The 27,543-nt window shown below is 38.5% G+C and overlaps 2 protein-coding genes across 9 annotated transcripts in view; both read left to right on the forward strand.

Moving 5' to 3' along the window:
- STT3A (STT3 oligosaccharyltransferase complex catalytic subunit A) overlaps positions 1 to 19,367 on the forward strand; it is a 26,927-nt gene extending 7,560 nt beyond the window's left edge. For all 5 annotated transcript variants that reach the window (XM_003365282.5, XM_070272928.1, XM_023645085.2 and 2 more), the window contains 12 exons: positions 1,236 to 1,342; positions 2,042 to 2,206; positions 3,747 to 3,927; positions 5,015 to 5,170; positions 6,153 to 6,244; positions 7,449 to 7,604; positions 7,855 to 8,043; positions 8,339 to 8,455; positions 8,574 to 8,676; positions 15,664 to 15,852; positions 16,672 to 16,787; positions 17,410 to 19,367. In XM_003365282.5, the coding sequence (XP_003365330.2) occupies positions 1,236 to 1,342; positions 2,042 to 2,206; positions 3,747 to 3,927; positions 5,015 to 5,170; positions 6,153 to 6,244; positions 7,449 to 7,604; positions 7,855 to 8,043; positions 8,339 to 8,455; positions 8,574 to 8,676; positions 15,664 to 15,852; positions 16,672 to 16,787; positions 17,410 to 17,448 (1,610 nt within the window). In that variant the 3' untranslated portion in view covers positions 17,449 to 19,367. The remainder of the gene's footprint in view (positions 1 to 1,235; positions 1,343 to 2,041; positions 2,207 to 3,746; positions 3,928 to 5,014; positions 5,171 to 6,152; positions 6,245 to 7,448; positions 7,605 to 7,854; positions 8,044 to 8,338; positions 8,456 to 8,573; positions 8,677 to 15,663; positions 15,853 to 16,671; positions 16,788 to 17,409) is intronic.
- Positions 19,368 to 19,519: 152 nt separating this feature from the next.
- The window catches only part of CHEK1 (checkpoint kinase 1), a 34,477-nt gene continuing 26,453 nt past the window's right edge, over positions 19,520 to 27,543 (forward strand). For 2 of the 4 annotated variants that reach the window (XM_070272162.1, XM_014741043.3), the window contains exons 1-5: positions 19,520 to 22,942; positions 23,718 to 23,802; positions 24,619 to 24,842; positions 26,025 to 26,089; positions 26,173 to 26,242. In XM_070272162.1, coding sequence (XP_070128263.1) covers positions 23,738 to 23,802; positions 24,619 to 24,842; positions 26,025 to 26,089; positions 26,173 to 26,242 — 424 coding nt within the window. In that variant the 5' untranslated portion in view covers positions 19,520 to 22,942; positions 23,718 to 23,737. Of the gene's footprint in view, positions 22,962 to 23,717; positions 23,803 to 24,618; positions 24,843 to 26,024; positions 26,090 to 26,172; positions 26,243 to 27,543 lie in introns of all 4 variants that reach the window. The other 2 variants (XM_014741042.3, NM_001309336.1) reach the window with 2 other exon arrangements.

The raw sequence follows: 27,543 nt of genomic DNA on the forward strand, positions 1-27,543 counted from the left end.
TTGTTTAGCAATAGCAAAAATGGTGTCTGAGTGAGAAGGTTAGAAATGGACAAGAAGGGACCTCAGATGAGTTAATATTCTCTCTGTCATCCCCCCTAGAGAGGTAGCTGGTAATTTTCCTTATGTAAGGCCTTTGACTCATTGCTGGATTCGTAAAAGTAGAGTTAGTTTTTAGTGTTGAATGGTGCTGGTTTTTTTTTTTTTCCCTGCTTTTTCTCCCCAGTTCCCTTAGTACATACTTGTATATTTTGGTTGTGGGTCCTTCTAGTTGTGGCATGTGGGACGCCACCTCAGCGTGGCCTGTCGAGTGGTGCCATGTCCACACCCAGGATCCAAACCAGCGAAACCCTTGGCTGCCGAAGCTGAGTGGGTGAATTTAACCACTCGGCCACGGGGCTGGCCCCGGTGCTGTTGTTTTAACATTGTAATTATTTGCTTTATTTTCCTAGATAAGAAGAATAGATGTTCTTAAAATTATAGTAATTTTTATTGACTTATTCTCTGTTCAGTCTATATTTATTGAATGTTATTGGGAAAACACAGTGGTAGATACTATAAAGATAGATAATAAGATTATTTTGGCTCAGAATTAGAATTACAGAGATAGATAATGAATAAAATTATTTTGGCCCATAATCTATTAAGATAAATACGGACCTATAAAAATAACTAATAAAGACAGATAGTATTATATGCCATGAGAGAAATGTGAACAGAGTACTTTGGGAATGTAGTGAAAGGAGAGATTAATTCAGATTTGGGGATCAGGGCAGGCTTTTTGGAAGTTGTACTGGGCCCTGACGTTGAGACTTTGTTAGGTGAATATTAAGGGAGAGGGGCAGTCAGGGCATGAGGATCAGCTTGTGGTAAGATGTAGAGACAAGAAGGTGCAGGATAGTACAGGATATCTTTAGGACCACACTGGCAGGGAATTTACTGCCTGGAAAGAATAGTAATAATAGTGGCCAACACTTACTGTGCGCTTGCTGTGTGCTAGCTACTGTTCTGAGTGCTTTACATGCAATAATTAAATTTGTCTTCACAACACTTTTATGAAGTAGATACTCTACGGACTCCTTTTTACAGAAAACTGAGACAAAGAGAGGTAAAATAATTACACTATTAATGAGTAGTAGATCTGAGATATGAATCTAGGAAGTCTGTTTCAGAACTGTTTTCTTAAGTATTATGCCAGCGCGGCCTTTCATTGAATTTTTGTTGTGTTCTTTCTGTAGGGATTGCCATCTTTTGCATGCTACTCACCTACTACATGTGGATCAAAGCAGTAAAGACTGGTTCCATCTATTGGGCAGCCAAGTGTGCCCTTGCTTATTTCTATATGGTAACTATTTATTCCTTTCTTCCACGAGTCACTCTGTGTCTAAATACCCCTTGGGATCAACTGATACAAGTTGGAAGTACCTCTTGGGGTTTGAGATCATGTACTGGAGGCTAGAAGTCTTGTTTGTCTCTTGTATCCATACAAAGCCCAAACCAAGGCAGGCCTGGATATCCATTGTATAATAGCAAGATAGAGATAATGTTTTTAATTTTGAAAGTTTTCCAGATACTCTATTTCCTATGGGTACATATTGGTTGGCCAGCTCTCTTTTCTGATACATTCTCTTAAAATTTTTCCTTTTCTAATATATTATTTTCTGGTTGATCTCATGTATACACTTAGATGTCTCCCCTTAACTTAATTTTCTTCCTCACGTTTCCCATGTATCCCTAAATCCTCCATCTGACCTTACAATAGATTGCATCTGGATTACCCTGAGGGTTGGGTCCCTCTGGTTTTGTGATTGTGATGGCAGAAGCCGTTGGGGACAGGGGATTGTTACAGTAATAGGTGTAAATTTGATTTTCCTATTTAGAGAAATCAGTTATTTAAACTCTCTAAGCTACTTGGCATAAATAAAGTTGATAGTTACTGTAAAGAGATGTTCTTTAAAAAGGTTGCAGGTGATATCCTAAGGTGTAACTGTGGTGGTCTGAGGAGGAGTGCTCAAAAGAACTGTTCTTTTTTATCCCGGCACAGGTCTCTTCATGGGGAGGTTACGTGTTCTTGATCAACTTGATCCCTCTCCATGTTCTAGTGCTGATGCTCACAGGACGTTTCTCTCACCGCATCTATGTGGCCTACTGTACTGTTTACTGCCTGGGCACCATTCTTTCCATGCAGATCTCCTTTGTGGGTTTCCAGGTGAGCGCTAGACTGGCTGGAGTTTTTAGCTTCTTCCACTTTTTTCTAAGCAGCTCCAACTAGATTGATTTATCTTGAATTCTGATGAGGAGAGTGAGACTTATTCACAGGTCTAACCTTGGACTGCTTGTGTTAACTGAAGTAACAGAATTGTTGGTCGTTAAAGTCTGCTTCCAGGAGTGTTAATATTTGCCCCTATGAAGTTTGAATTTAATGACTCTTAATTTGCCTTAGGTTTGTGGGAGGAAGAGGGATATTTTGGTTGAGCGGGGTCGATGTGAGTGATCAAAGTTATCCAGCCCTCTTTAATGCTAATGACCCCATTTAATAGTAATGACTCCTGAACTTAAGGGGCCTAAGTGAAAGTCTTTTAGGAAGCGAAGCACAAATTTTTTAATCACATTACCCCATAGTGTTAAAAGACAACTATTAAATCAGAGAGTAATGTAGCGTGTTTGACTTCACATGTAAAATTCTTAGGAAAGTGGAACCCTTGAGGTCAACAAGTACTTCTTTACTGATCACCTACTGTGTGCAATTCACTAATCTATGGGAAGTGTAAAAAGTAAAAATCTGGTCCTGGTTCTTGAGGAAGTTACAGTCTTGCTAGGGGGAAAGAGGTGTATGCTATACTACATGTCTGTGGTCTCTGGTATAGTGGTTCTGGAAATGTAGTTCCTGGACCAGCAGTATCAGCAGCATCTGGGAACTTGTGAGAAATGCAAATTCTGGGGCCCACCATAGATCTACCGAATCAGAAGCTCTGGGGATGGGTCTCAGCAATCTGTGTCTTAACACTCCCTGTTCTACCCCGACCATGATTATGATGCCCTCTAGAGTTTGAGAACCACTGATCTAAGCAAAGAATTTATTTATTTATTTTGGTGAGGAAGTTTGGCCCTGAGCTAACATCTCTTGCCAGTCTTTCTCTTTTTGTTTCAGGAAGATTGTCTCTGAGCTAACACGTGTGCCAATCTTCCTCTATTTTTGGTACATGAGACACTGCCACAGCATGGCTTGTGAGCAGTGTGTTGGTTTGTGCCTGGGATCTGAACGTGCGAACCCTGGGCTGCTGAAGCGGGGCATGTGAACTTAACCATTATGCCACCCGGCCGGCACTAAGCAAAGAATTTTTAAGTACTGGAAGAGATATAAGGTGTATGGAACGCGGAATGGAACGATGGATTTCAATTTGGTGGATTAGGAGGAAGTGGTATTTGCATTGGGCCTTGAATGATGAGAATTTCAGTGAATGATGAAAATGAATTTTGAAAAGCTCACTGAATTCAATGAATTTTGGGAAAATGAGAAAATATAAAATTCAGGCTAAAGAAATATCCTGAGCCAAGGCCAGAGATGTGATAACGATAGAGTATGGTATTCTTTGGGAGACTCCAAATACTTTTTGGAAAATATGGCAGGTGAATTAGACCCCTCCTAGATTGTCCCTAATTCCTTGGTGGCCTCAGAACTCATTCAGATCTAGGCTGGACCCATTCTGTTCCTAACGTGATTCTTCTACATATGCTTTCACCTACAGCCTGTCCTTTCATCAGAGCACATGGCAGCCTTTGGGGTCTTTGGTCTCTGCCAGATCCATGCCTTTGTGGATTATCTGCGCAGCAAGTTGAATCCACAGCAATTTGAAGTTCTTTTCCGAAGTGTCATCTCCCTGGTAGGCTTTGTCCTTCTCACCGTGGGAGCTCTCCTCATGCTGACAGGTAAGAAAGGCTCACAGCTTTTAGTATTAAATGTAAATGAGTATGGACATAGGATAAACTCCAAAAATGCAGATTATTTCCTGTCCACAGATTTATTTTTTTCTTCCTGTTTCTTTTTTTCATTCCAAGCATGTAAACTCCTACTTCTTCACATTCAGTCCACTTGTCAGCCCAGTGTTTGAATTTAGCATAGCAAAGAATATCTCGTTAGAGCAGCTCTTAATCTCAGAAGAATCACACTTGGTGAAAGGACTGTATCTTACCTTGATAATGTTTCTCCTCTGTTTTTTTTCTTTTCTTTACTATTGGTAGGGTGGGAGAAATTCTAACATTGCATGTTGTACCCTGCAACATGGCCTCATCTAATACCACATGCACTAAACCATTGCTGTTTTGTTTGATTGGCATGCCACATTTTCCTCCTCCTTCATTTTTTTTTTTTGAGGCAGATTAGCCCTGAGCTAACATCTGCTGCCACTCCTCCTCTTTTTGCTGAGGAATACTGGCCCTGAGCTAACATCTGTGCCCATCTTCCTCTACTTTATATGTGGGACGCCTGCCACAGCATGGCTTGCCAGGTGGTGCCGTGTCCACCCCTGGAATCCCAACTGGCGAACCCTGGGCCGCCAAAGTGGAACGTGCGAAGTTAACCGCTGCGCCATTGGGCTGGCCTCTTCCTCCTCCTTCATTTTCCTCATTTCCGCTTCTCAGAGGCTGATTTGATTTTGCCCAAGGCTCTGTGTGTTGTCTAATTCAGAGCAGCACTGGAAGACATAGTTGACTTAGTTTATAGAATTGTCCTTGGTTTAGTCAGATTTGGCCTAAAACCTTCCCGGGAGCATTGTTGCCTCCCTTCGCTCTGAGTTCATGTACAGGCTGACTTTATTCTGCTGGCTGTGCTGACAAAAGTACTCTCAAGTCCGAAAGAAAGGAAGGGGTGAAATTCTCAAAGTATTGGTGTCCTTTAAACAAAAACCTAGTCCTCTGTCTCAGGTAATCTTATTAAAATGAGAAGTGATTAGTTAGAATCAGGTGTTATTTTGTTTCAGGAGTGATTGTGAAATATTTGTTGCCTCTTTGCTGCCAGGAAAAATATCTCCCTGGACGGGGCGTTTCTACTCACTGCTGGATCCTTCTTATGCTAAGAACAACATCCCCATCATTGCTTCTGTGTCTGAGCATCAACCTACGACCTGGTCCTCATACTATTTTGACCTGCAGCTTCTCGTCTTCATGTTTCCAGGTCTGTCTGCCTTGTGTTCTTAAGTATCCTTCTCTGTAAGAATCACCATTTGATTCAGAATAAGTAAACTACTCTCATCTTTGTGTTTTTGTTTTTTGCCTGTTTAGTCTCTGCAGTACAGAGGATGGCTAGCACATTTTTCTAATATTTGAAGTAGAGTAGAAGTCAGAAGGTGAACAGTTGTAGATAACTGTCAAATTCAGAGCCTCACAGTTTTCTGTTAATTTATATTATAAGTTAAAATTCAACCCTAATTTGTATTCAGGATTAAAAAAAAATTTTTTTTGAAGTATTTAGTGTACTTCTCCCCAAGATCCCTGATCCCTGCCTCCTCCCCATTTATCTTCTTGGCAGTTTTTGAAGTTTGAGAATAGGCATGGTTGATTGTAAAGTCTCTTCATCTAACTTATCCTTCTGGCGGATCCACATATGTTTTGGAATTTACCAGTGGTGGGAGGTTTTCTTTTTTTTTTAATAAGATAACTTTTACATTTTTTCCTTAGTATGAAAGTAAGTTGTCTATTGTAAAAAATATAGACAAGAAAAAAAAGGTAAAAATTTCAAGAGTTCTCACCACACATCTGTTGCTGTTGTTAACATTTTGATCTATATTCATCCCATTATTTATTGAATAAAAATGAGATGATATGGTTTTTTCCCCCTGATTTTTTTCGTTTCATAAAGAATCGTGAAAATTTCTATTTAGTTTTATTTTAGAGAAATAATATTTAAGATGTGTCTATTAGTTTTTTAAAGTACGGAGATGTATAAAGAAGGCAATGGTCCATGATCTCCTGCAGCAATATTTTCATTGATGTATTATAGACTATTTTATAAATATACTATAATTAACTCCCTCTTTAATGTTGGACATTTAAGTGGTTTCTGATGTTTTGCTATTTTAAAGAGTGCTGTAGTAAACATCTTTGCACATATCTATGATTGTTTTTTCAGCTGCTGCTTTTTACTTTTACTTTTGTAGTTGGTCTCTATTACTGCTTTAGCAACCTGTCTGATGCCCGGATTTTCATCATCATGTATGGTGTGACCAGCATGTACTTTTCAGCTGTAATGGTGAGGAATGTCCTCAGTCCTAGCAAACCTTTTCATTCCTAACTCTGACGTGCTTTTTTCCCCCTGTATGGCTGGATTCAGAAAGTACTGATGATTGTACAGATGCTTCCCTCTGAGCATTTGAGTGGCTTGAGTTGTAAAGCTGCTTACTATTGTTGCTCTTTCCCAGGAATGTATGAGGCACTCATATATTCTGATTGTGGGGCCAACTTTCTCCAGTTCATAACCTTGTGTTAGGGAGAGGCACTTGTACACTTGTTAGAGAAAGTGACTCTGGGCAGGTTCCTTCCACTCTATTTCTGGGTGTCTTTAAAAGGGAGATGATATTTTTTTCTTAAAGGCCTGGGAGGATTGCTGAGTACTAGGTTGTGAAAAGGAAGGAGAGGTTTTATGCATTTTAGTAAGACAGTGTTTCTCATCCTTTTTTCACCCCAAACCACAGTTAAGAAATACATTTTAGAGCCAGCCCTGATGGCCTGGTAGTTCAAGTTCGGTGCTGTCTCCACTTCGGTGGCTCAGATTCACTTCCAAGTCATGGAACCACACCACCTGTCTGTCAGTTGACATGCTGTAGTAGCGGCTCACATAGAAGAACTAGAAGGACTTACAACTGGGATATACAACCATGCACTGGGGCTTTGTGGAGGGAAAAAAAGAGGAAGATTGGCAAGAGATGTTGGCTCACGGTGAATCTTCCCTGCAAAAAAAAAAGAAATACATTTTATATCATATTATTACTCAGGACTCACATATATACATATATGTATATAACTTAAAAACAAAGTTTAAGAATATGTATTTTTTTTTTTTTAAAGATTTTGTTTTTGCTTTTTCTCCCCAAAGCCCCCTGGTACGTAGTTGTATATATTTTAGTTGCAGGTCCTTCTAGTTGTGGCACTTGGGACGCCACCTCAACGTGGCCTGACAAGCGGTGCCATGTCCACGCCCAGGATCCAAACCGGCGAAACAATGGGCCACCGCAGTGGAGCACATGAACTTAACTGCTTGTCCATGGGGCTGGCCCCGAGAATATGTGTTTTTACTGCTACAGACATATCAAGTGTTTTCTCTGCTTTTTTCTTGTGTTTTATTGAAAAGTCATGTTTGTTGAAAACCCCTAAGTTGATGTGATCTGCTAATAGGTTGAAATCTGTAATTTGCAGAACACTGATTTGACTATGATCTTGCTACCTGTCTCTTCTAGGTGCGTTTAATGCTAGTGTTGGCACCTGTTATGTGCATTCTTTCTGGCATTGGAGTTTCCCAGGTGCTGTCCACTTACATGAAGAATCTGGACATCAGTCGTCCAGACAAGAAGAGCAAGAAGCAGCAGGATTCTACCTACCCTATTAAGAATGAGGTGAGAATTAAGTAACACTAGGAACAGGCTTGGGAAACTATGTGTAAGTGTGTGTGTGTGCATATATGTATATATTGTTTTTGAGAGAGAGAGTAAAGTAGAGCGCTGTCCTAAGTGGTCAGAATTAACTTAATGTAGCCCCTGACTTATTTTGATTCATCTCATCTATATTGTTAACTGTGTATAAGAAACTGTTCTGTGTTGTGTAATTCTAATTTGGTTTACAACATAATTCTTCTTCCTTGTTTAGGTGGCAAGTGGGATGATATTGGTCATGGCTTTCTTTCTCATCACCTATACCTTTCATTCAACCTGGGTGACCAGTGAGGCCTACTCTTCTCCCTCCATTGTGCTGTCTGCCCGTGGTGGGGATGGCAGTAGGATCATTTTTGATGACTTTCGAGAAGCATACTATTGGCTTCGTCACAATACGCCAGAGGTGAAGATTTGGGAGAAGTGGGGTTGTGGGGTAGGGGGGTGAGGGAGACATTTGATGTTATAGTGAATCATGTAGCTTTTAGATGGGTGGAAGGCTTGGAGAAGTTGGAACTGTAGAACTCTGTGTTAAATGAGCCTTAAAGGTCAACCTTTGTTCAATGTAGGATTTCTTCTATAGACACCTTTACTAGTAATTATCTACACTCACTTCTACCAGATGCCTTCCTACTCCTTCTCTTGCATTTGATTTTTGGAGGCAGTGAGAAGCTTGTTATTTCCATTTTCTGTTCTTTCAGGATGCGAAGGTCATGTCGTGGTGGGATTATGGCTACCAGATTACAGCTATGGCGAATCGGACGATTTTAGTGGATAACAACACTTGGAATAATACCCATATTTCTCGAGTAGGGCAGGTAAGGTGACAGGATCATTTTAGCATTTGGCACACAGAGTGTAGTTGGAAGTATTTCTCCATGAGGGATCGTATGACCTGAAACTTTGCTCTGAGAAAATGTGCATGTATTTTTCTAGGCAATGGCATCCACAGAAGAAAAAGCCTATGAGATCATGAGGGAGCTTGATGTTAGCTATGTGCTGGTCATTTTTGGAGGCCTTACTGGGTATTCCTCTGATGGTAATGTACTTGATTCTGTTTCTAGCTACAGGGAATATTTTCTTAGGTGGGGGGAAGTTCCCAAGTATTTGCAACTTGAGGTTTGGTTATTTTGACTGTTTTGTGTGTCTGTGGCAACAAGCTGGAAGTAAATGTAAATAATTCTCATGTAGGTATGGCATGCTGTAATTGTCTAAAGACCTAGGAGTAGTTCCACAACCAGTAAATAAACGAAGAACATAAGGCTTCTGAAAATGAACTTAAGATTAGCATTTCTTAGTGGGTTTAAGCCCTAGAATCATCTCTCAGCTTAAAATGTTTTATATATATGTTATATATATGGTATAGATTGCCATGTTCCCATTATTAGTAAAACCATATTTTTAGAAAAATAATCCAAGTACAGTTCTCTGCCTTAAAAAAACTTTTAAAAAATGAAAGTAATACCTGTTTATACTTTAAAGTGTTAAACACGTCTGAAGGTTTATAATAAAAATTAGTAGTCCTCTGCACCTAAAGCTAAATCCCCTTATAACATGAGTTCCCAGAGGCAATCATTCCTTCAATTGTTTCTTCTAGTACTTATGTTTGTATTTCTAAATAATATGTATATTCTGCTATTCGTTGATTATCATTTTAGATACACTGTATCAACTCCTTATAATAGATAAGGCATTTAGTTCTTTGTATCACTGCCTCCCCCCTTTCCTCTTGCATCTTCTCAGTAGAGTTAATTTTTAAATTTTAAATTTTGGTTAAATCCAGATAAAGTGTTTTCAGAATCACGACTATGTAAATATTCACTGCTGAGTCAACCTGTGCACCATGGTTACATTCTTATCTAGAATAACTTTTGTTTTCCTGTAGTTAATAATTGCCTCATATTTCTATCTTAATTTTCTTTGAACGTATGGCTGCTTCTTAAAGATGTTCAACTTTCAAATTATCTCTGGCTTCTGATACAGACAGACTTAACATATCCACCTGGATAGCACATATAAAGTATAAGTATAACGTATTAAGACTGTTTTCCATGTGTGTCTTGTACAAGCAGAGGAAGAATAATGATAGCAAGGATGTGTCCGCAGACTTGAACTTTCACAAACAATTGCACCAGCACTATTTGGTTGTGTGTAATTGTTTATAGGTTTTCTCTTTCTAATAATAATAATATATCTAGATTCTACAGGAAAGTATTTGTGTATGTATGTATGTTTGCTCTATATATGTTTTCATATATATGAATGCACACATATATTTGCTGGAAAAGGATAGTTCGCTGGAATGTTAGCACTAACCACTGTTAAGTTACTACTTTCAACCTTGTATTGCCTGCTAAGGTAAATAGAAGTATATATATATATATTTTTTTTTTTTTTTAAAGATTTCATTTTTCCTTTTTCTCCCGAAGCCGTCTGGTACATAGTTGTGTATTTTTTTCAGTTGGGTGTTCTTCTAGTTGTGGCATGTGGGATGCCGCCTCAGCATGGCCTGATGAGCAGTGCCATGTCCACACCCAGGATTCAAACTGGCGAAACCCTGGGCCGCTGAAGCAGAGCATGCGAACTCAACCACTCAGCCACGGGGCTGGCCCCATGGAAGTATATGTTTAATGCTGGCATAAAAATGAATGTCATTATTTGTAACATATAATTTTTTTGTGAAGTTAAGGAAATTAGCATGTGGAACACTTGACAAAGAACTTAGCGTGGGAGAAATAGTGCTAAGGTCAGGAAGCCTAGACTATAGAGATTTTTAAAGTTAACGTTCTGCTAAAGTTTAACATTTTTAAAAAATGCAGATATTGTAAGTGTATAGTTTGGTGAATTTTCACAAAGGGAACATATCTGTGTAACCAGCACCCAGATCAAGAAACAATGTTACTGGTGTCCTAGAATTCCTCCTCATATCTCTTAAGTATCTACCCACATCTCTCAAGGGTGACCTGTATCTTAGATTCCAATGCCATTTCTTTGTTTTTTAAATAGATTTATTGAAGCATAATTGACATACTGTATAATGCACATATTTAAAATCTGTAATTTGATGAGTTTTGACATATATATATACACATACCTGGGAGGTTTTGTATACTTTTGAACTTTATAAATGGAGTAGTACAGTATGTACTCTGTTTCTGGCTCTTTTGATCAGTATTACGTTTGCAAGGTTTATTCATGTTGCAAGTGGTTATAATTTCTTAATTCTTGTTCTTGTATAGTATTCCGTTGTGTGAATATAGCACAATGTGTGCATTTTAATGTTGATGGATATTTGTGCTGTGTTTGCTTTGGGGCTATCATGAATAACGCTGTTATGAACATTCTTGTGCATGTTTTCTGGCGAACATATATACCCAAGAGTGGAAATGCTAGTTTAGAGGGGATGCATGTTGTTCAGCTTTAATAGGTACTGGCAAAGAGATTCCCAAAGAGGTGGTACCAATTTACGTTCCTACCAGCAGTGTCTGAAATTCTCAGTGGCTTTACATCCTTGCTTATGCTTGATATTACAAATCTTTTTCATTTGTGCATGTATATAGTGGTAATACAGACGTTTTAATGAAGACAGAGAAGCTGCTCCTTCATAATAAATTGGTCATGTAGGACTATAAAAATGTGAAAATCAGTGATTTTAGTTACGTCAAATGGATGCTTAATTTGTGAGAATAATAGTTTTGATTTACATAAGGTTTACATACAGACAGACATAAGTTTACATAAAGAAATAACATAAGTTTACATAAAGAAAGACTCATTCGGAAAGAAAGCCTTAACAGAGAAAAGCTTTCTTTGGACATTATGCTATGAATTGTTGAAAGAAGGATGATTTGACAGTTACTCTGATCTATGTGTGGAAGCTAGACTTTTTTATTTTTTAATTTAATTTATTTTTTTGAGGAAGATTAGCTCTGAGCTAATTGCTGCCAATCCTCCTCTTTTTGCTGAGGAAGACTGGCCCTGAGCTAACATCTGTGCCCATCTTCGTCTACTTTATATATGGAACGCCTACCACAGCATGGCTTGTCATGTGGTGCCATGTCCGCATCTGGGATCCGAACCAGTGAACCCCAGGCCACTGAAGCGGAACGTGTGCACTTAACTGCTGCACCACTGGGCTAGCCCCTAGACTTTTTTTTAAAAAAAGATAAGATTGCTATTAAAAAACAGTTGAAACACTTATCTAAATTCATGAAAGCATGCATGTGAAAATCATGAAAGAAGACAGTATATACGATTTATTTTCTCATGTTGAATTTATTTCTCAAGCTCAAATTATTAGTTAGGCTTTATTAGAATTCTGAAAAATATGAAAGGTATTGTACAATGAAAAGGAGTGAACCCGAAGCCTAGAGATTATTATTATTATTGTTATTTAATCATGGTAACTTTCCAGCTGATGCCTTCTGTCAATGCTTTTTAACATTTTAAAATAGCTTCTCTCTCTCTCTTTCAAAAATACACACAGACACATACACAAATATGTGCCAAAAACCAGTCATTGGTATTGCCTCAATTGCTGATCTCAACTCCCCCTACCCCAACTCATCTTCAGTCATCATTCTTGTTTTTACTGGATCTATTAAGAAAAATACCGCATCTTACCGAGTTGCATATGTTAAATATGTACAGCTTTTTGTATGTTGATTATATTTCAATACAGTGGGTTTTTAAAAAACATCCTCATGACTTGGGCTCTGAAGACAATTCCAAATGAGAAATTCCAAAATATTTTGAGCATTTTTATGCTAAGTGGTACAGATTCCCAAAATAACACTTTCTAAAGGGATTAACAGGCGTTAGGGTATAAAAAGTCTATGGTGTTTTTAAAAAGTTTCATTACTTCATGGTCACATCTCATGTTTCTTAAATGTTCTTAATTTAAACTTGGGCTATTAGTGTCATGAATAAGATTTTGCCCTTTTGCAAGTTATGTTTATTACATGTTACTCATTTTCTATTAAATGCTTACACAGATCTAAAATAAAATATTTAGATCTGATTGTAGTCTAGATTCTCTTATGTCAGAGCTTGATACAATACTTCCCTTCCTTAAATTTACCTTTTTTTGTAGACAACAGTATTGTTCAGCAATGGGCTGCCCTTCATGCAATTCCTGTTACTTTTCACTCTTCCATTCTTTTTTCTTTTTGAAATTTTTAATAGAAAACAAACGAGAGATTTAAAATGTTTTCTCAGATATTACATTATATGGAAATTTTAAGATAAGGTGCGTATCATTGACTGCTGATCCAGTAGGCCAGGGGTCTGTTTATTAGATGACAGCCATGCCCATTCATTTGTGTATTATCTTTTTTCTCCCAGTTTTATTGAGATATAATTGATATATAACATTGTATAAATTTAAAGTGTACAACATAATGATTTAATATATGTATATAATGCGAAATGATTATCATGTTAACATCTATCACCTCACATAGTTACAAATTATTTTTTATTGTGATGAGAACGTTTAAGATCTCTCAGCAACTTTCACATATACATTACAGTATTGTTAACTCTAGTCACCATGTTGTACATTAGATCCCCTGAACTTATTTATCTTATAACTTTTGACCACCTTCACTCAATTCCCCCAGCCTCTGGCAGCTGCAAATCTGATCTCTATTTCTATGAGTTTGCTTTTTTTAGACTCCACATAGAAGATCATACAGTATTCATCTTTTCTCTGACTTACTTAACTTAGCATAATGCCCTCAAGGTCCATCCATGTTGTTGGAAATGGTGAGATTTCAATCTTTCTTATGGCTTAGTAGTATGCCATTGCACAAGTATATAGATACATGTCACAATGGCAGAATTTCCTTCTTTATGGCTGAATAGTGTTCATATATATGTATATGTGTGTGTCACATTTTCTTTATCCATTTATCTGTTGATGGACATTTAGGTTGTTTAAATATCTTGGCTCTTATAAATAATGCAGTGAACATGGGGGTGCAGATATCTCTTCGGGATAGTGATTTCATTTCCTTTAGATATATATCCAGAAGAGGAATTGCTGGATCATATGGTAGTTCTATTTTTAATTTTTTGAGGAACCTCCCTACTGTTTTCCATAGTGGCTACACCAGTTTACATTGTTTCCAACAGTGCACAAAGTTTCCCTTTTCTCCACATCCTCACCAGCACTTGTTATTTCTTGTTCTTTTGATAATAGCCATTCTAATAGGTGTGAAGTGATATCTCATTGTGGTTTTGATTTGCATTTCCCTACTGATTATTGATGTTGAACACCTTTTCATGTACCTGCTGGCCATTTCAATATCTTCTTTGGAAAAAATGTCTATTCAGGTCCTTTGCCCACTTTTTAAAATTTTTTTTATTTTTTTTAAGATTTTATTTTTTTTCCTTTTTCTCCCCAAAGCCCCCTGGTACATAGTTGTATATTCTTAGTTGTGGGTCCTTCTAGTTGTGGCATGTGGGATGTTGCCTCAGCATGGCTTGATGAGCGGTACCATGTTGCACCCAGGATTTGAACTGACGAAACACTGGGCCGCCTGCAGCGGAGTGCGCAAACTTAACCCCTTGGCCATGGGGCCGGCCCCTGCCCACTTTTTAATTGGATTATTTGTTTTTTGCTGTTGAGTTGTATGAGTTTTTTAATATATTTTGGATATTAACCTCTTATCTGATAGGTGGTTTGCAAATATTTTCCCCCATTCTGTAGGTTGCCTTTTCATTTTGTTGATTGATTGTTTTGCTGTGCACACTTCCCTTCTTAAAGCTTGTCAGGTTTTTGCTTCAGACATACCTGCTAGGAAACTATGATATCAGTCCTCTACAATTGTTGAGGTGATGCCCTGGGGTTTTGTTTTTGGTTATGTTTGTGGCCCTGTGATCTAGGCAAGTCTTTGTACCTCAGTTTTTCCATTTGTATGATAGAGGTAAGAATGCAGACACTACTTGAGATAGTATTATTTTTTATTGAATGCTTACTATGTGACAAGTGATGTATTAAATGCTTTATATGCTCTTACTCATAATATTATGGCATTCTTATTGTTATAGATACTGTGATTTTTCTGATTTGACAGATGAGGAGACTGAAGAACAGAAAGGTTAAGTAACTTACTTAAGGTCACCTGCTTGGAATTGGCAGTACTGGAGTTCAAATCTAGGCAATTTAGATCCAGAGTCTGTGTTCTTAACCACTGTGATAGCCCCTGGACCTCTTTGCAGCAGTGCAATAGAAATCTTTTTTTCTTATGCATCAATAATACTTTTTATACTAACCATCTATTTCCCTAAAGCCTGTGGAGGAGATACAGAGAGTGACATATTTTAAGAAAGGTAACCTGAGTGATGGTGGTATCATGATTTATAGAGCCTCGTAATGTGTTTGACATAGAAATGTTGACTTCTCAAGCATGTTCGTGTCTTTTCTACCTTTCTGATAAAGCTCCTTACATCCTAGGTCACTGCTGTCCAATAGAAATATAATGGGAGTTACATATGTCATTTTAAATGTTCTCTTAGCCACAGTAAAAAGAAACAGAGGAAGTAAATTTTAATAATTTTATTTAACTGAATATATCCAAAACATTGTTAACATGTAATCAAGATATTTGCCCACTTTTGTTTTGTTTTTGGATTAAGTCTTAGAAATCCAGTGTGTATTTTATGCTTACAGCACATCTTAATTTGGCCTAGCCATATTTCAAGTGTTAACAGCTACATGTTGCTAGTAGCTACTATATTGGACAGTTAACCATAGCTAATACTTGGGACTAATTTCAATTGTGACTTAAGTCTGGACCAATATCATAGGACTTGAGGAGTCTAATAATCTATAGAAAAAGGTGTATATTTTGAGGAAAAAAGTTTTGCTCACACATTGTCTTACCTATTTTTATGAATTAGAGTTAAATGGTTTATTTCCCATTATAAAACTATTTTGGAGAGTTTCCTTAGAAATAGTGGCCTTTCATTAGGTGTTTTAGCTCTAGCAACCTTTGTGATGCAGCAGTTCTCTTTTTTCTAGACATCAACAAGTTTCTGTGGATGGTCCGGATTGGAGGGAGCACAGACACAGGCAAACATATCAAAGAGCACGATTATTATACTCCAACTGGGGAATTCCGTGTGGATCGTGAGGGGTCTCCAGTGCTGCTCAACTGCCTTATGTACAAGATGTGTTACTACCGTTTTGGACAGGTCTACACAGAAGCCAGTGAGTGATGCATACGAACACTAGTGACAATAATAAGAACAGCGATAGCTAACACATACAGTGTTTTTCATATGCCAGGCACTGCTCTAAGTGCTTTACATCTGTTAAGTTATTTCATCCTCACAACAATCCAAAAGGTAGATACTAATGTTGTATCCATTTTATATAAGGAAATTGAGGTATAAATAGATTACTTAACTGCCCAAAGTCACATTACTAGTGGCAGAGTCGGTTTAAACTTAGGCAGTCTGGCTCTAGATTCTGTGCTTTTACCCCTTACTTTTTATTGCCTCTTAATAAAAGGTATTGCAATGAAAAAAGGAATGAAGGGGGATAGAGTGAGATAAAGGTCTTCCCATTTCTTCAGGTAAATACATTGATAGTAGTTTGATTAGGTTAGGGCTTTCCTTCTGACTTCAATTTCTTGGTTTGGCACTAGGGACAATTTCTGAAGTGGATGCAGGCCTTTGACTTCTGCTAGGTTCTTCTCTGATCCATGGAAGGGTTACTAGTGTATCACAGAGGCCTCTGGGTGGCAGTCCTCAGGAATAGAGGGTCTTGGAAGTCAGCCCCCTATCTCTTAAGAGAGATAACCTCCATGGACTCTGCCAAGCATCGTCTTGGAGAGGACTTCACTTAGGGTAACACTTGATTTGCCCCCACTACTTGGCCTCCTTTTCTGCAGGTCCTACTCTCTAAACAACTACAGGCTGAGGAGTAATGTTCAAATTAGTAGATGATTTAACAAATTGATTTACTGTTTCTTCAGGAAATCAATACTGTAGTAAGAAATGTGTCACCTTTTTCATCCCTTTCTAGAGCGTCCACCAGGCTTTGACCGTGTCCGGAATGCAGAGATTGGAAATAAAGACTTTGAGCTTGATGTCCTGGAGGAAGCATATACCACAGAACATTGGCTAGTCAGGATATACAAGGTGAGCAGATGTTACACTAGAAAGCAGCTCTCACGTTTGCAGATTGGGTCTAGTGCTTAAAAATGGGCCACATATTTCTAAAATAGGAACACTTCTAATGTCTGAAAAGTAGCTTGCAACTCACTCAGAAGTTTACTATTTTTATTTTAGATTGTTTTTAGAGAGTAGACACCTCAGTCTGCTGTCTTTTTGGCAGTGGTTGCAGTGATATTTTTCCAGTTGGGGCTGGACTTGATCTGTTTTAGTGATTATCAGGCTTGGAGGGGGTAAAAAAGAAAAAGTGTGTATGTTTGTGTTTTTGAACTACATTTTCTTCTTTCCCACTGAAGAATTTATGGTATAGAAAGTCACATAGAAATGTGTCTTATCTCTTACGTAAGAAAAGATTGAGAACTCTTGATATATTTGGAGAGTAGGTCATTTATACTACTCCTAACAGAGGTACTCCAAAGGGCTAAGCAGAGAGTAGCTAGTCTCAGACCTGTGCTCGTTTAGTCACAGAGCCAAACCAGGGAGCAGAATCCAACGTACTCCCTTCCTGTCTGGGTGAACCCAATTCAGTAGAAAAGCTCTCCTAAATTGACCTGATTGTAAATACTAAACTGGCATCTTTATATTGCAGGTAAAGGACCTGGATAATCGAGGCTTGTCAAGGACATAAATGTTACATCCAGCTCTGATATGCTTCGCACTGAATACGTCACATTTAGGATATGGAAGACGTTTTTTAAATATGCAGTTTATAAGAAAAGAGCACGATGGGATTAGAATTGTCTGAAAGTTTTGCCCTGGGCAGTATGGGCTGGGCCAAATGCAATGATTTTTATAATTCTGAGCAGGTTACCAAATCAAATGTCATGGCTTTACTTTGGTCAATTAAAGGGGGGAATTTTTTTAAAAATGTGCCTTATTTGTTTTGACCTATGACTGATTTGAGGAAGGCAAAAGTTTATGCTGGGCTGATAGGAGGACAGAAAGCAGACCTCATCATGTTCTTAGCTCCCTAAATGAGCCATGTAGCGGCATTCTGTCTTTCTCAAATCAGGGAAACTATCAAGGACTAGCTCAGATCTTACATATACAAATAATTTTGTCATTTCAAAAATTGCAGCACCTAACACAATGCCTTGCACATAGTGGGTGCTCTATAAACTCTTTTTGAATGAATAAATGTTTGTGGGACCAGAGGAATGGATTTCTGGGCAGGAAAGGCAGCTTTGTTGACATTGTGTCTCTGTTCTCAACATCTCTTGTCCTTAGGGGCTCTTTGACTTTATGAGGGACAGAAGATTGCTAGCCAGACCTGATCTCAGCAGTTCTTTGGGACTAGCTAGGTTTTATTTTTTTTCCTCTTTGAAGCAGGAATAAATCAAGTAAAACCAAAATAAGCAGTTTTGAAGACTCAGGGCAAACAGTGGAAGTATTGTTATCAATGGAGAGGGAGAAACTCCTTCAACATTATGTATAGAACTTGATGGTCAGTAGGTGTTTTTGAATCAGCTGAAATATAATCCTACATGTCTATTTGAAATCCAGCTTTTCAGTACTCTCACTTATCCATGATACAGTAAATGTCTCTTTGCTCATTTCCTTTAGCTTATGCACTAAAACTCTTGCGGTTATTTAAAGTGAGCTTCTTTCTCCTTTAGTCTTAGCCTATGTGTTGTTATTAAACACCACTAACAAGTTTGATGATCTGGTTTTGAAGCCCTTGCCAGACAAGCTACAAATTAGAAGAGGGATGAATTGCTATTAGCAGGTACCTAGAGAGCAGTGCTAGCCTAACTGCAGGGGAAGAGAAACTTTAAAAAAATTTTAACTCAAAACACTGTAGTCCCATCGATATTTAATGTCAAGACAGACAGCTTTATGTTCAGTACAGTAGGACATTGTATGTATTTTACAACATAAAACAGATACCAGTGAGGTGGGGGGGGTGTGTGTGTGTGTGTATATATATATATGTAAACCTAAGTTCATTAAAAACTATACAGGGTAACTGTTTAGTGTTACCTCTCTTTAAGAAACAGGAGCAATTACGTGGCTTTTAGATAAGTCAAAATGGTGCTCCTAAAGGGTATGCTCAGGAAAACTTGTGTACCCAGGAAATTTAGCCTTCCAAACCAAATTAAGTGCTTCAACTGTGGGTGAGATTTAGATTTGATGTAAGATTTGATTTACTGTATGTAAATACATTATTTGATTTATATACAGAATTCCTTCCTAGTGGAAGAAGTTATTCTGAGTTTTTTTGGTTTTTGTTTTTTTTAACCTATATGAATAATATCAGAGATGATTAGTGATCTTCCTCTATAGTATATACGGGATAACTCTTTAATTCATCACTATAGTTGTTTTTGCTCTTATGATTTTAATTTTGTTAGTTTCTAGGCTACATGAAGCTATCTTTTTAAAAAATTTACCTTTCTTTTTCATTGTTATAGGGCATTTAGTGTAAAAAAATGGAATGATTCTAAAAAAGCACCAACACTGTTTTCCACCCCCTAGAGGTAACCACTTGCAACTCAGCTGATTCTCACATTACTTACCTCCATATCATTAAATAATTTGCTTAATTTTGCTATGTGTTGGTTTTCAATTTAGGTATCATCAGTTGACTTTCTGATGTGGAAATTGAAGATTTAGCTCTTTTTCCCCATCCTGCTGTTCCCATGTGCACACTTATTCTTACCATCTTTATGGTTCTATTATAGTTATGATTTAGTTTTTACCTTATGGCTTTTCACAACTAGACCATGTGGTATACTGTTACTATTTTTTTTCTGCATAACATTTCTTTGGAGGGAATTTTTTCATTTGTTTTTTATACTTGTCACTAATTTCTTCCCAAACTTTCCTTCATTTGTGCCAACTAATCCTTTTACTATGTTCAAACTGATTAGATATTCATTCTTAGAGATGTCTTCTGTTCTGGTATGTTCCAATTTGGATTGGTTTACTCTAGATTTGCTATAAGCTTCTTGGGTTGGTGTATCCTTTTACTGTCATTTTGTGTGTGTTAATCTCCTGACTTCTTTCTTATCATCTCTACCTTCTTGAGAAACTGTGTGGGAGATAAATTTCTTGAGATCTTACATGTCTTTTGTCACGATTGATAAGTTGGCAAGGTAGAGTTCCAGATTGCGAATAACTTTTCCTTAGAATTATTTTAAAGGCATTGGCTCATTGTTTTCTGTCTTCTAAATGTTGAGAAATGCAGTGCTATTCTGATTCTTAATTTTTTGTTTTTGTGTCTATTCCCTCTCACTCCCACCCCAGACCTCTTAGGATCTTCTCTTTGTACGTAATGTTTTGAAATTTTCCTAATGATGTGTCTTGGAGTGGGTCATTCATTGTGCTGGGTACTTTAAACTTTATTTATTTACTTTTTTTGCTTCTAAGTATGGAAAGTCAAGTTCATCAGTTCTAGGAAGTTTTCTTTTTAAGATTTTTTATTTTTCCTTTTTCTCCCAAAGCCCCTGGTACATAGTTGTGTACTTTTAGTTGTGGGCCCTTCTAGTTGTGGCATGTAGGACGCCGCCTCAGCATGGCTTGATGAGCCGTGTCATGTCTGTGCCCAGAATTTGAACCAGCGAAACCCTGGGCGGCCGAAGCAGAGCGCGTGAACTTAACCATTCGGCCACGGGGCCAGCCCCAAAGGAAGTTTTCTTGAGTAATTTGTGGATTCCCCCAACTCCCTTTCTTTTTCTGAAAAATAAGTTATTTGGATGTTGGATTTCCTGGCTTAGTCTTCCAATATTCTTATATTTACTCTTCTGTTTTCCATTTTTATTTTTCCTTCTGGGAGATTTCCTAAACTTTTTTTTTCTAATGTATCTATTTAGTTTCCTTTTTTTCTGTCATATTTTTTAAATGTCCCAGATGTTTTTTGTTTGAATATTCCTTTGTTTTGAAATCTTTCATATTAAAGCCCTTTCCAGATTCTTAGTTGTTTGCTCTTATTAAAGAGTGGGACTATAAAAAGCTAATTGGAAGGTCTGTTTGGGGTGGGATGGGGCTTACTGAACATGGGCTTCACTATCCTGTGATCTGGGTGAGTTGTTATACTGGGAAATCCCTGATATTGGTATCTTTAGATCTTTTCTTTTATAGGATTTTATGGGATATAAGATTCCCTGGAGAAGGCTTGTATATCCTCTTAAAGATACAAGCCAGGCTGCCAGATTTCTGGGAATAAAGTGGGGAAAAAAGGCTTAGAGGTTCACCTTCCCATGCATAAACTTAAACTTGATCCCTTTGTTTTCAGCAACCTTTAACTGTGCCTGATGCTGTGCAGTTCAGAGCCTATGTATTTACCCTCTCAAGTCTTGTGTCACTTTTGAGGAGGGGCAGTTCCTTGGGTACACAGAGGAGGGAGGGGATCCACAGGTTTATTTGCTTCTTAGTCTTTCAACCTACCCTCTTTTTAGCCCCACCTTCACCTCCACGTTCAGTTACCTGGTGTCACTAATTCTACTGGAGCCTTTGGGAGTTCTGAGATGCAAATCAAGTTGCTTTTCTGCTTTCTCATTGCTGGCTTTAGGATTCATCTTTCATCTAAGTTAATTATCTTTCATCTAAAGACTTGCCACTTTCCAAAATTTTTTTTTCATACTCTATTCTTGTGGGTATTGCCTTTTAAAAATTTATTTTAAAATAGTAAGTTTTACTATTTTAATATTTACTATTAAGATTTACTATTTTAGTAACGTTTCAGAAAAGAACAGAGGCTATTGTGTGCATTCATTCTCTCATATGCTGTCTTTCACGGGTATTCTGCCTGAAATCTGTATACTAATATTTTTTCAGGCTAAGATACCTTAATTCCATCCAGACATATAGGAACAGTACAGATCCTCGTCTTTCTTCATATTCATTGTTTACAGCATACAGTGCAGAAACTAGAGAAAATGGAGTAAATGACCTGGAAAACTTGCTTTATTACATGAAAGCTAAACTGTGATGTCATGGTTAAAAACTTACTGGATAAGCATTTTGAAATGTTCTGGTCTTGTTTTTTTGTCCCTGAATTTGCTTCTTTAAAACAGATGTATGCATTTTTGTGTAACGTATTTTGCACTTACTTTACTCTATTACTAGTATCACAGTCAAGAGCTAGTTATGCTCAATGTATGTGGCAGACATACTTCAACTGGAGAATTGGATGGAGATGATCTTGCCTGCATCTTGAGTTCAGAGTCTAGTTTACTGTGAAGGGGGCATACCTATTTGAGTTCTTCCACATTATTTTGTGCTCAGGCAAGTCCCTTTCCCCTGAATTTACTTTCCCATTTAAACTGGTTGCTTTTAAAATTTGCATTGTAAAACAAGGCGAAACGGCCTTTTTGCTTATACCTGCCTGTTTCCTACACGTTAAGAATGACAAAGCGGGTAAAACTACGCTATGCAGGTACTCTTCCTTTACAAAGGCTGGGCTAAGGTATTTTTTCGGAGCCAGTTCAGACGAGACAGGAATTGGTTACCCTGGCATTACCTCAAACTACAAATGAGTAGCTTTCTTCATCCGGACGCCTTCCCACCCTCATTACTCTGGCCAGGCTTTTTTGATGCTTCTGGCTCCCACCACAAAGTTCCTTTCGTTCTTCACAGGATCAGTTACAACAGGCGTCCAACGTTCTCGGCTCTAGTTTTATCTGTAACGCACGTTAAAGTTACAGAGGTAGCATTTGCTGGATGTGAGCCTCACAATCCTGCCGGGCAGCCGGGCGGGGTGTTCGGAGGTGCCCCGCTGGTCGGTGCAGGCACGGATCCGTCCCGCCCGCCAGGTGCGGAGCGGCGGGGCGCGCGCGCGAGGACGGCGCAGCCGGATGTGCGAGGGCTCCTCGGAGGCGGCTTCGGCTCCAGGAGCGCGAGGACCGCCCGGCCGAGGATCCCGCCCTGGAGACCATTTCGTGTCTGGGCCCAGAGATCATCGGTAACGATGCGGTGGGCTGTTCTCCAAAGTAACCCAGGCTCGGCCGGCTTAAGCCTCGGGGTGAACGTCTCTGCGCCAGCCGCCAGGAGCCGCCAATCTTCAGAGCAGCGAGCAGGGGAACGCACGCTGTCCTACTTTACGGCAAGGGTGCGCGAGTTTGCGACAGTGTGACGCGAGCAAGTTTTGGCGGGAAAAGCGCCGCATTTGGATTCCTGTGGTGGTAGGCAAAGGACGGCCTGGTGAGGAGGGGCGGTCGGTAGGGTGGGTAAGGGATCTGGAGAAGGAGTTCGGGGTCCACATTAGTTAGGAGGGGCACAGCGAGAGGATGTTACCGGGGACGAGCGAAGGGGATCGGCGAGGCTCCCACGGAGGGTGGTTTCGGAGGGCCGAGGAATACCTGGGGGACCCCGTTGTAGAGGGACTGGAGAGACCAGCTCTCTGCTGGCTGAGGACCCCAGAGGTTTGGGCCCCGGCCGTCAGTGTGCCACCCAGCCCTTCCTTCCGCTTCTTGGGACAGTTTGGCCCCGCCCCGTCTCCTCCTGGCCTTTGGGACGAGGTGGGGTGGGCATTGGAACTGAGCGGGCGGGGAGGAGGGGCTGCAGTGGTCGTAGTTATTCCGCCCCCGCTAGCCCGCATCCTCTTACTCTTACCCAAACCCCACCTCTTTCATCCCCCTTCTCCAGTTATACACCATGACACATTTGTCCCCCACTCCTCAACACAGCTATGGAATTTCCTCTGAGCCTGAGCAAGGCAGAGCGTCAGCCTTCGGGTTGTGTGGGAATGGAGATTGTGATTCACACAACAAAATGCCAGAATTTAGAATACTTGCTTGCTTGTGGTTTAAAGTCTTGGGTAAAATATGGATGGGGTGTAAGGGGGAACCAAGAGCTGTTATTTATATTGAGCAATAGGGCAAGAGGCAGAGCCCAGTGGCTTGACATGATTGGAGCTTATACTCATCCCCGTCTTTTCTGGGTTCCCGCCTTTTACAGCCGTGGCACGTAGTGGAGTCATGGCAGTGCCCTTTGTGGAAGACTGGGACTTGGTGCAAACCCTGGGAGAAGGTGCCTATGGAGAGTGAGTCCGAGTCCGCTTACCTTGCCTTCACCCTTGTTTAGTTTTCTGTCTGTTGTTTTTGTTTTAAGTACATATTCGCCGTTTTGGAGTCGTTTATTTTAATTCAGTGGTGCCTTAGAGAACAGATATTTGGATTAGAAATCCAAGACTTCTGGGAACTGAAGCTATGCAATCTTTTGTAAGGATTAATTTGTTTCTTCCTTTTTTTAGCGTTCTTTGTAAAGAGCTGAAAGAGACTTCTAAAGTCAGTTTCTCCTTCCACGTATTCGTTGGGGTTTAAGCGTAGTGGTGAAATGAGCAAATGAATAGACTCTGGAGTCAGACTAGTTTCAGACCCTCACTCTATCACGTACTGGTCATTGTTTTGTGTTCTGAGGCAAACTTCTTAATGTGCCTCTGTTTCCCCAGCTGTAAGATGGCAATAATGATACCTACCCCATAGGTGCTTAGAACAGTTACCACAGGAGTACATAGTATCAGATTAATGTATGTTAGGTAATGTTATTAAAATTAAATGAACAGAGCATGTGTATATGTGATGTGGCCTAGAATTGCTGTTATTCCATTTAAGTTTATTTTATTAAGCGTTTATTAAATGACTTTTGGATGTACAGCACCATGACTTCTTTAGGGCATCAGCTGTCATACTTTACATTTCAGAAAGGAGTAGTATCTGTTGAGAACATGGCAGAAACCCTTTCCTTGGTTTCTCCTTGGTGGGGAAAGTAATAAAGGTAAAATAGTTGGATGAGTCGTGTTTAATCTTTTGAAGTTTTAAAAGAAATAGAATTCAAATGTCTTCCTTTTCCTTTTTAGAGTTCAACTTGCTGTGAATAGAAGAACTGAAGAAGCAGTTGCAGTGAAGATTGTAGACATGAAGCGTGCCATAGACTGTCCAGAAAATATTAAGAAAGAGATCTGTATCAATAAAATGTTAAATCATGAGAATGTAGTGAAATTCTATGGTCACAGGAGAGAAGGCAATATTCAGTATCTGTTTCTGGAGTACTGTAGTGGCGGAGAACTTTTTGATAGAATAGGTATGGGAAAGATGTAAGATAATTCTACAAAATGAGTTTCTTAATATGTTTTTGAATCTTGGGTCCTTGTCCAGTTGCTTATGCAACAATGAAAATGGAGTAGATCTTGTTTTTGCAGTTTACATTAACACATGAAAGCATATATTAGAGTCATCAAACTTTTTTCCCAAGTTGTATGTGTGATTTTGGTTGCGATTGCTGTTTTGTGGAGTTTAAGAATGATAATCAAACTAATTTCATGGTGGAGTATTATAATTGCAATGTATTGTTTGCCTATATAATTTTTTTCTTTGTAGACATTTCTAGTTACATGAAATCATTGCATACATTTACAGACCCAAAATACTAGCATGTTATTATATTTCTTCTTTGTTTAAATGAAATAATTGAGAATTTTCTAGGATTGCCTTATATATATTCAGTAATTTCCATGTTTGCTACCTAAATGTGCTATGTAGATTCAAAGGCTTGATATTAAAGAATACTGAGAAATACATAAAATATGTTCTGTGAATCTAAATTTATTATTTAAAACTACTGTATTAAAAGTTAAAAACTGATTATTAGAATCTCCAGTATATATCTCAGGAGAGAGTTGAGTGTAAAATCAAGTTAATGAGGAAGATAAAAATATAAAAAGATAACTGACAGTGGAACATTTCTTAATAAAACTGTATTTCCTGAAGGAACTTCACAGGCATTCACAGCTTTGTATTGTAAGAGATTATGTGAAGTTTAAATCTGTTGTTAAGTGTTTAGTGGAATTAGCTTAGATTTCCCCAGGCTTACACTTTGGCATTTACATTTCAGAGGTAGGAAAAATATTGTCAGCATTTAGAAGAAATTAGGGGAGAATTCGAAGGATACCATGTAGATCGTGTTTAGTGGAAGATGAGCAGGGGCTTTCAAGATATGGCTTGCATTCTTGATTTGGATGATAGTTTGTTATTTTTCTCTGTAATTTTTCTGTGATGTTAATTTATTTTCACCATGAACAGATGGGGAAGTGTGAGCTATTAAGTACTGTATGAATTAGTGAACTCCAGAGTCTTTAATTGTTAGCATCAGATTCTGTGTGCTAAAGTACAATCACAAATGTCTAACCTTAGAGTTATGAGACTGTGTGGTTGACGTCTGTTTATACTTACCTGGTAAACTAACTTTCATAAATAATTCTTATAGAGCCAGACATAGGCATGCCTGAACAAGATGCTCAGAGGTTCTTCCATCAACTCATGGCAGGGGTGGTAGGTGCAATTGTCTCTTTTCCTTTTACTTAAAATTAATGTGACAAATAAGTTACTGAATTTTGGTTATGTTTCCCTCTTAGGTTTATCTGCATGGTATTGGAATAACTCATAGGGATATTAAGCCAGAAAATCTCCTATTGGATGAAAGGGGTAAGGTTAACATTTTGTCACTGCTGCCTAAATTATTTTATATAGCTATACAAGGCAGGATCAAGGCTTTTGCTTTACTGAAATTTCAGGGCAAAAAATCCGAAGAAAAGTCTAAGAAATTTGGGAGACTTGGTATATTTAGACTTCACAAGTCCTTCATGATAGTTGTGGATAAGACAGAGAAATCTGACCTAGATGCAAGGGTAGCTCACTGGATGAATAACTATATGAATAAGCTTAAGCAATTCTTTAATGAATTAATAAAAGGAAGTTTCTATTGGAATACCCTGGACCTTAGCTTTGTCCTTCTGTTTGTTCTTTTTAATCTAAGATTTGGATGTAAGGAGTTTGGATATATTTTAGGGATGTCATAAAAGCTGAGAGTAATGGATAGTGAGAGTGTTAGCTTATAGAATCAGGATCAAAAAAGATGACAGAAATGTTAGCTGCAAGAGGCAGTGACTTTTGTCTCCTTTGTTTAATGCTCTGTTTAATGCGTTAGAATAGTGCCTGGCAAATTGTAGGCGTTCAAAAATATTGAATGAATGGGTTTAGCAGAGCAGAGAGGTGGGTCAGATTTAACAAGTTGTTTTCCAATAGGGAAAAATCTAAAGTCCAGTATTTGAATTGAAGACACTAACCAAATAAGTACAGTTGAATGGCATATCTTTGGTAGCAAAGCAGGTTAAAAAAGACTTTTTCTAGGCAGCAAACTTCATGTTAGTCACCATTGTGATTTGGTCATTAGGAAACTAAGGTGACATTATTGAGAATGAGGAAGGTAGTAGTTCAACACTACTTTGGTGAGACCATGCCGGAAATAATGGGTGTCCTGGGACAATACTGTAAAAGACACGTAGACCACTGAAGTACTTTCATAGGAGACTGACTAGAATGATAGAAGAAACACAAGCTGTGTAAAATAAGGAATAATTGAAGGAACTCAGGGGAAACTTGCTACCTTAAATACTGTTCTTCAGAACGTGGGTGAAAACTTCACGGAAGCACTTTGGATTAGTACAAGGATGACCCCATGAGTGGATCTGTCCAGAAGCTGAATAGGTTGCTTTGGGATGTAGTGAGTTTATAACATGAGAGTCAGACATTGGATTATTAATTGTCAGTGATATTGAAAAGGGAATGTAAACATTGCTTGGCTAGTTGGACCTAAGTACTTTTAAGATTTTGTCCCACCCTGAGGTTTAGTGTTTCTGGTTACTGTTCATGACAAGTAACAGTATACTTTCTTGTCAGCCTCCTAACCTCTTCCTGAACTCTATAATTCACCTTCATACAAGAGA

The sequence above is a fragment of the Equus caballus genome, chromosome 7 (assembly GCF_041296265.1).
Source record: "Equus caballus isolate H_3958 breed thoroughbred chromosome 7, TB-T2T, whole genome shotgun sequence".
NCBI classification, from domain to species: Eukaryota; Metazoa; Chordata; class Mammalia; order Perissodactyla; family Equidae; genus Equus; species Equus caballus.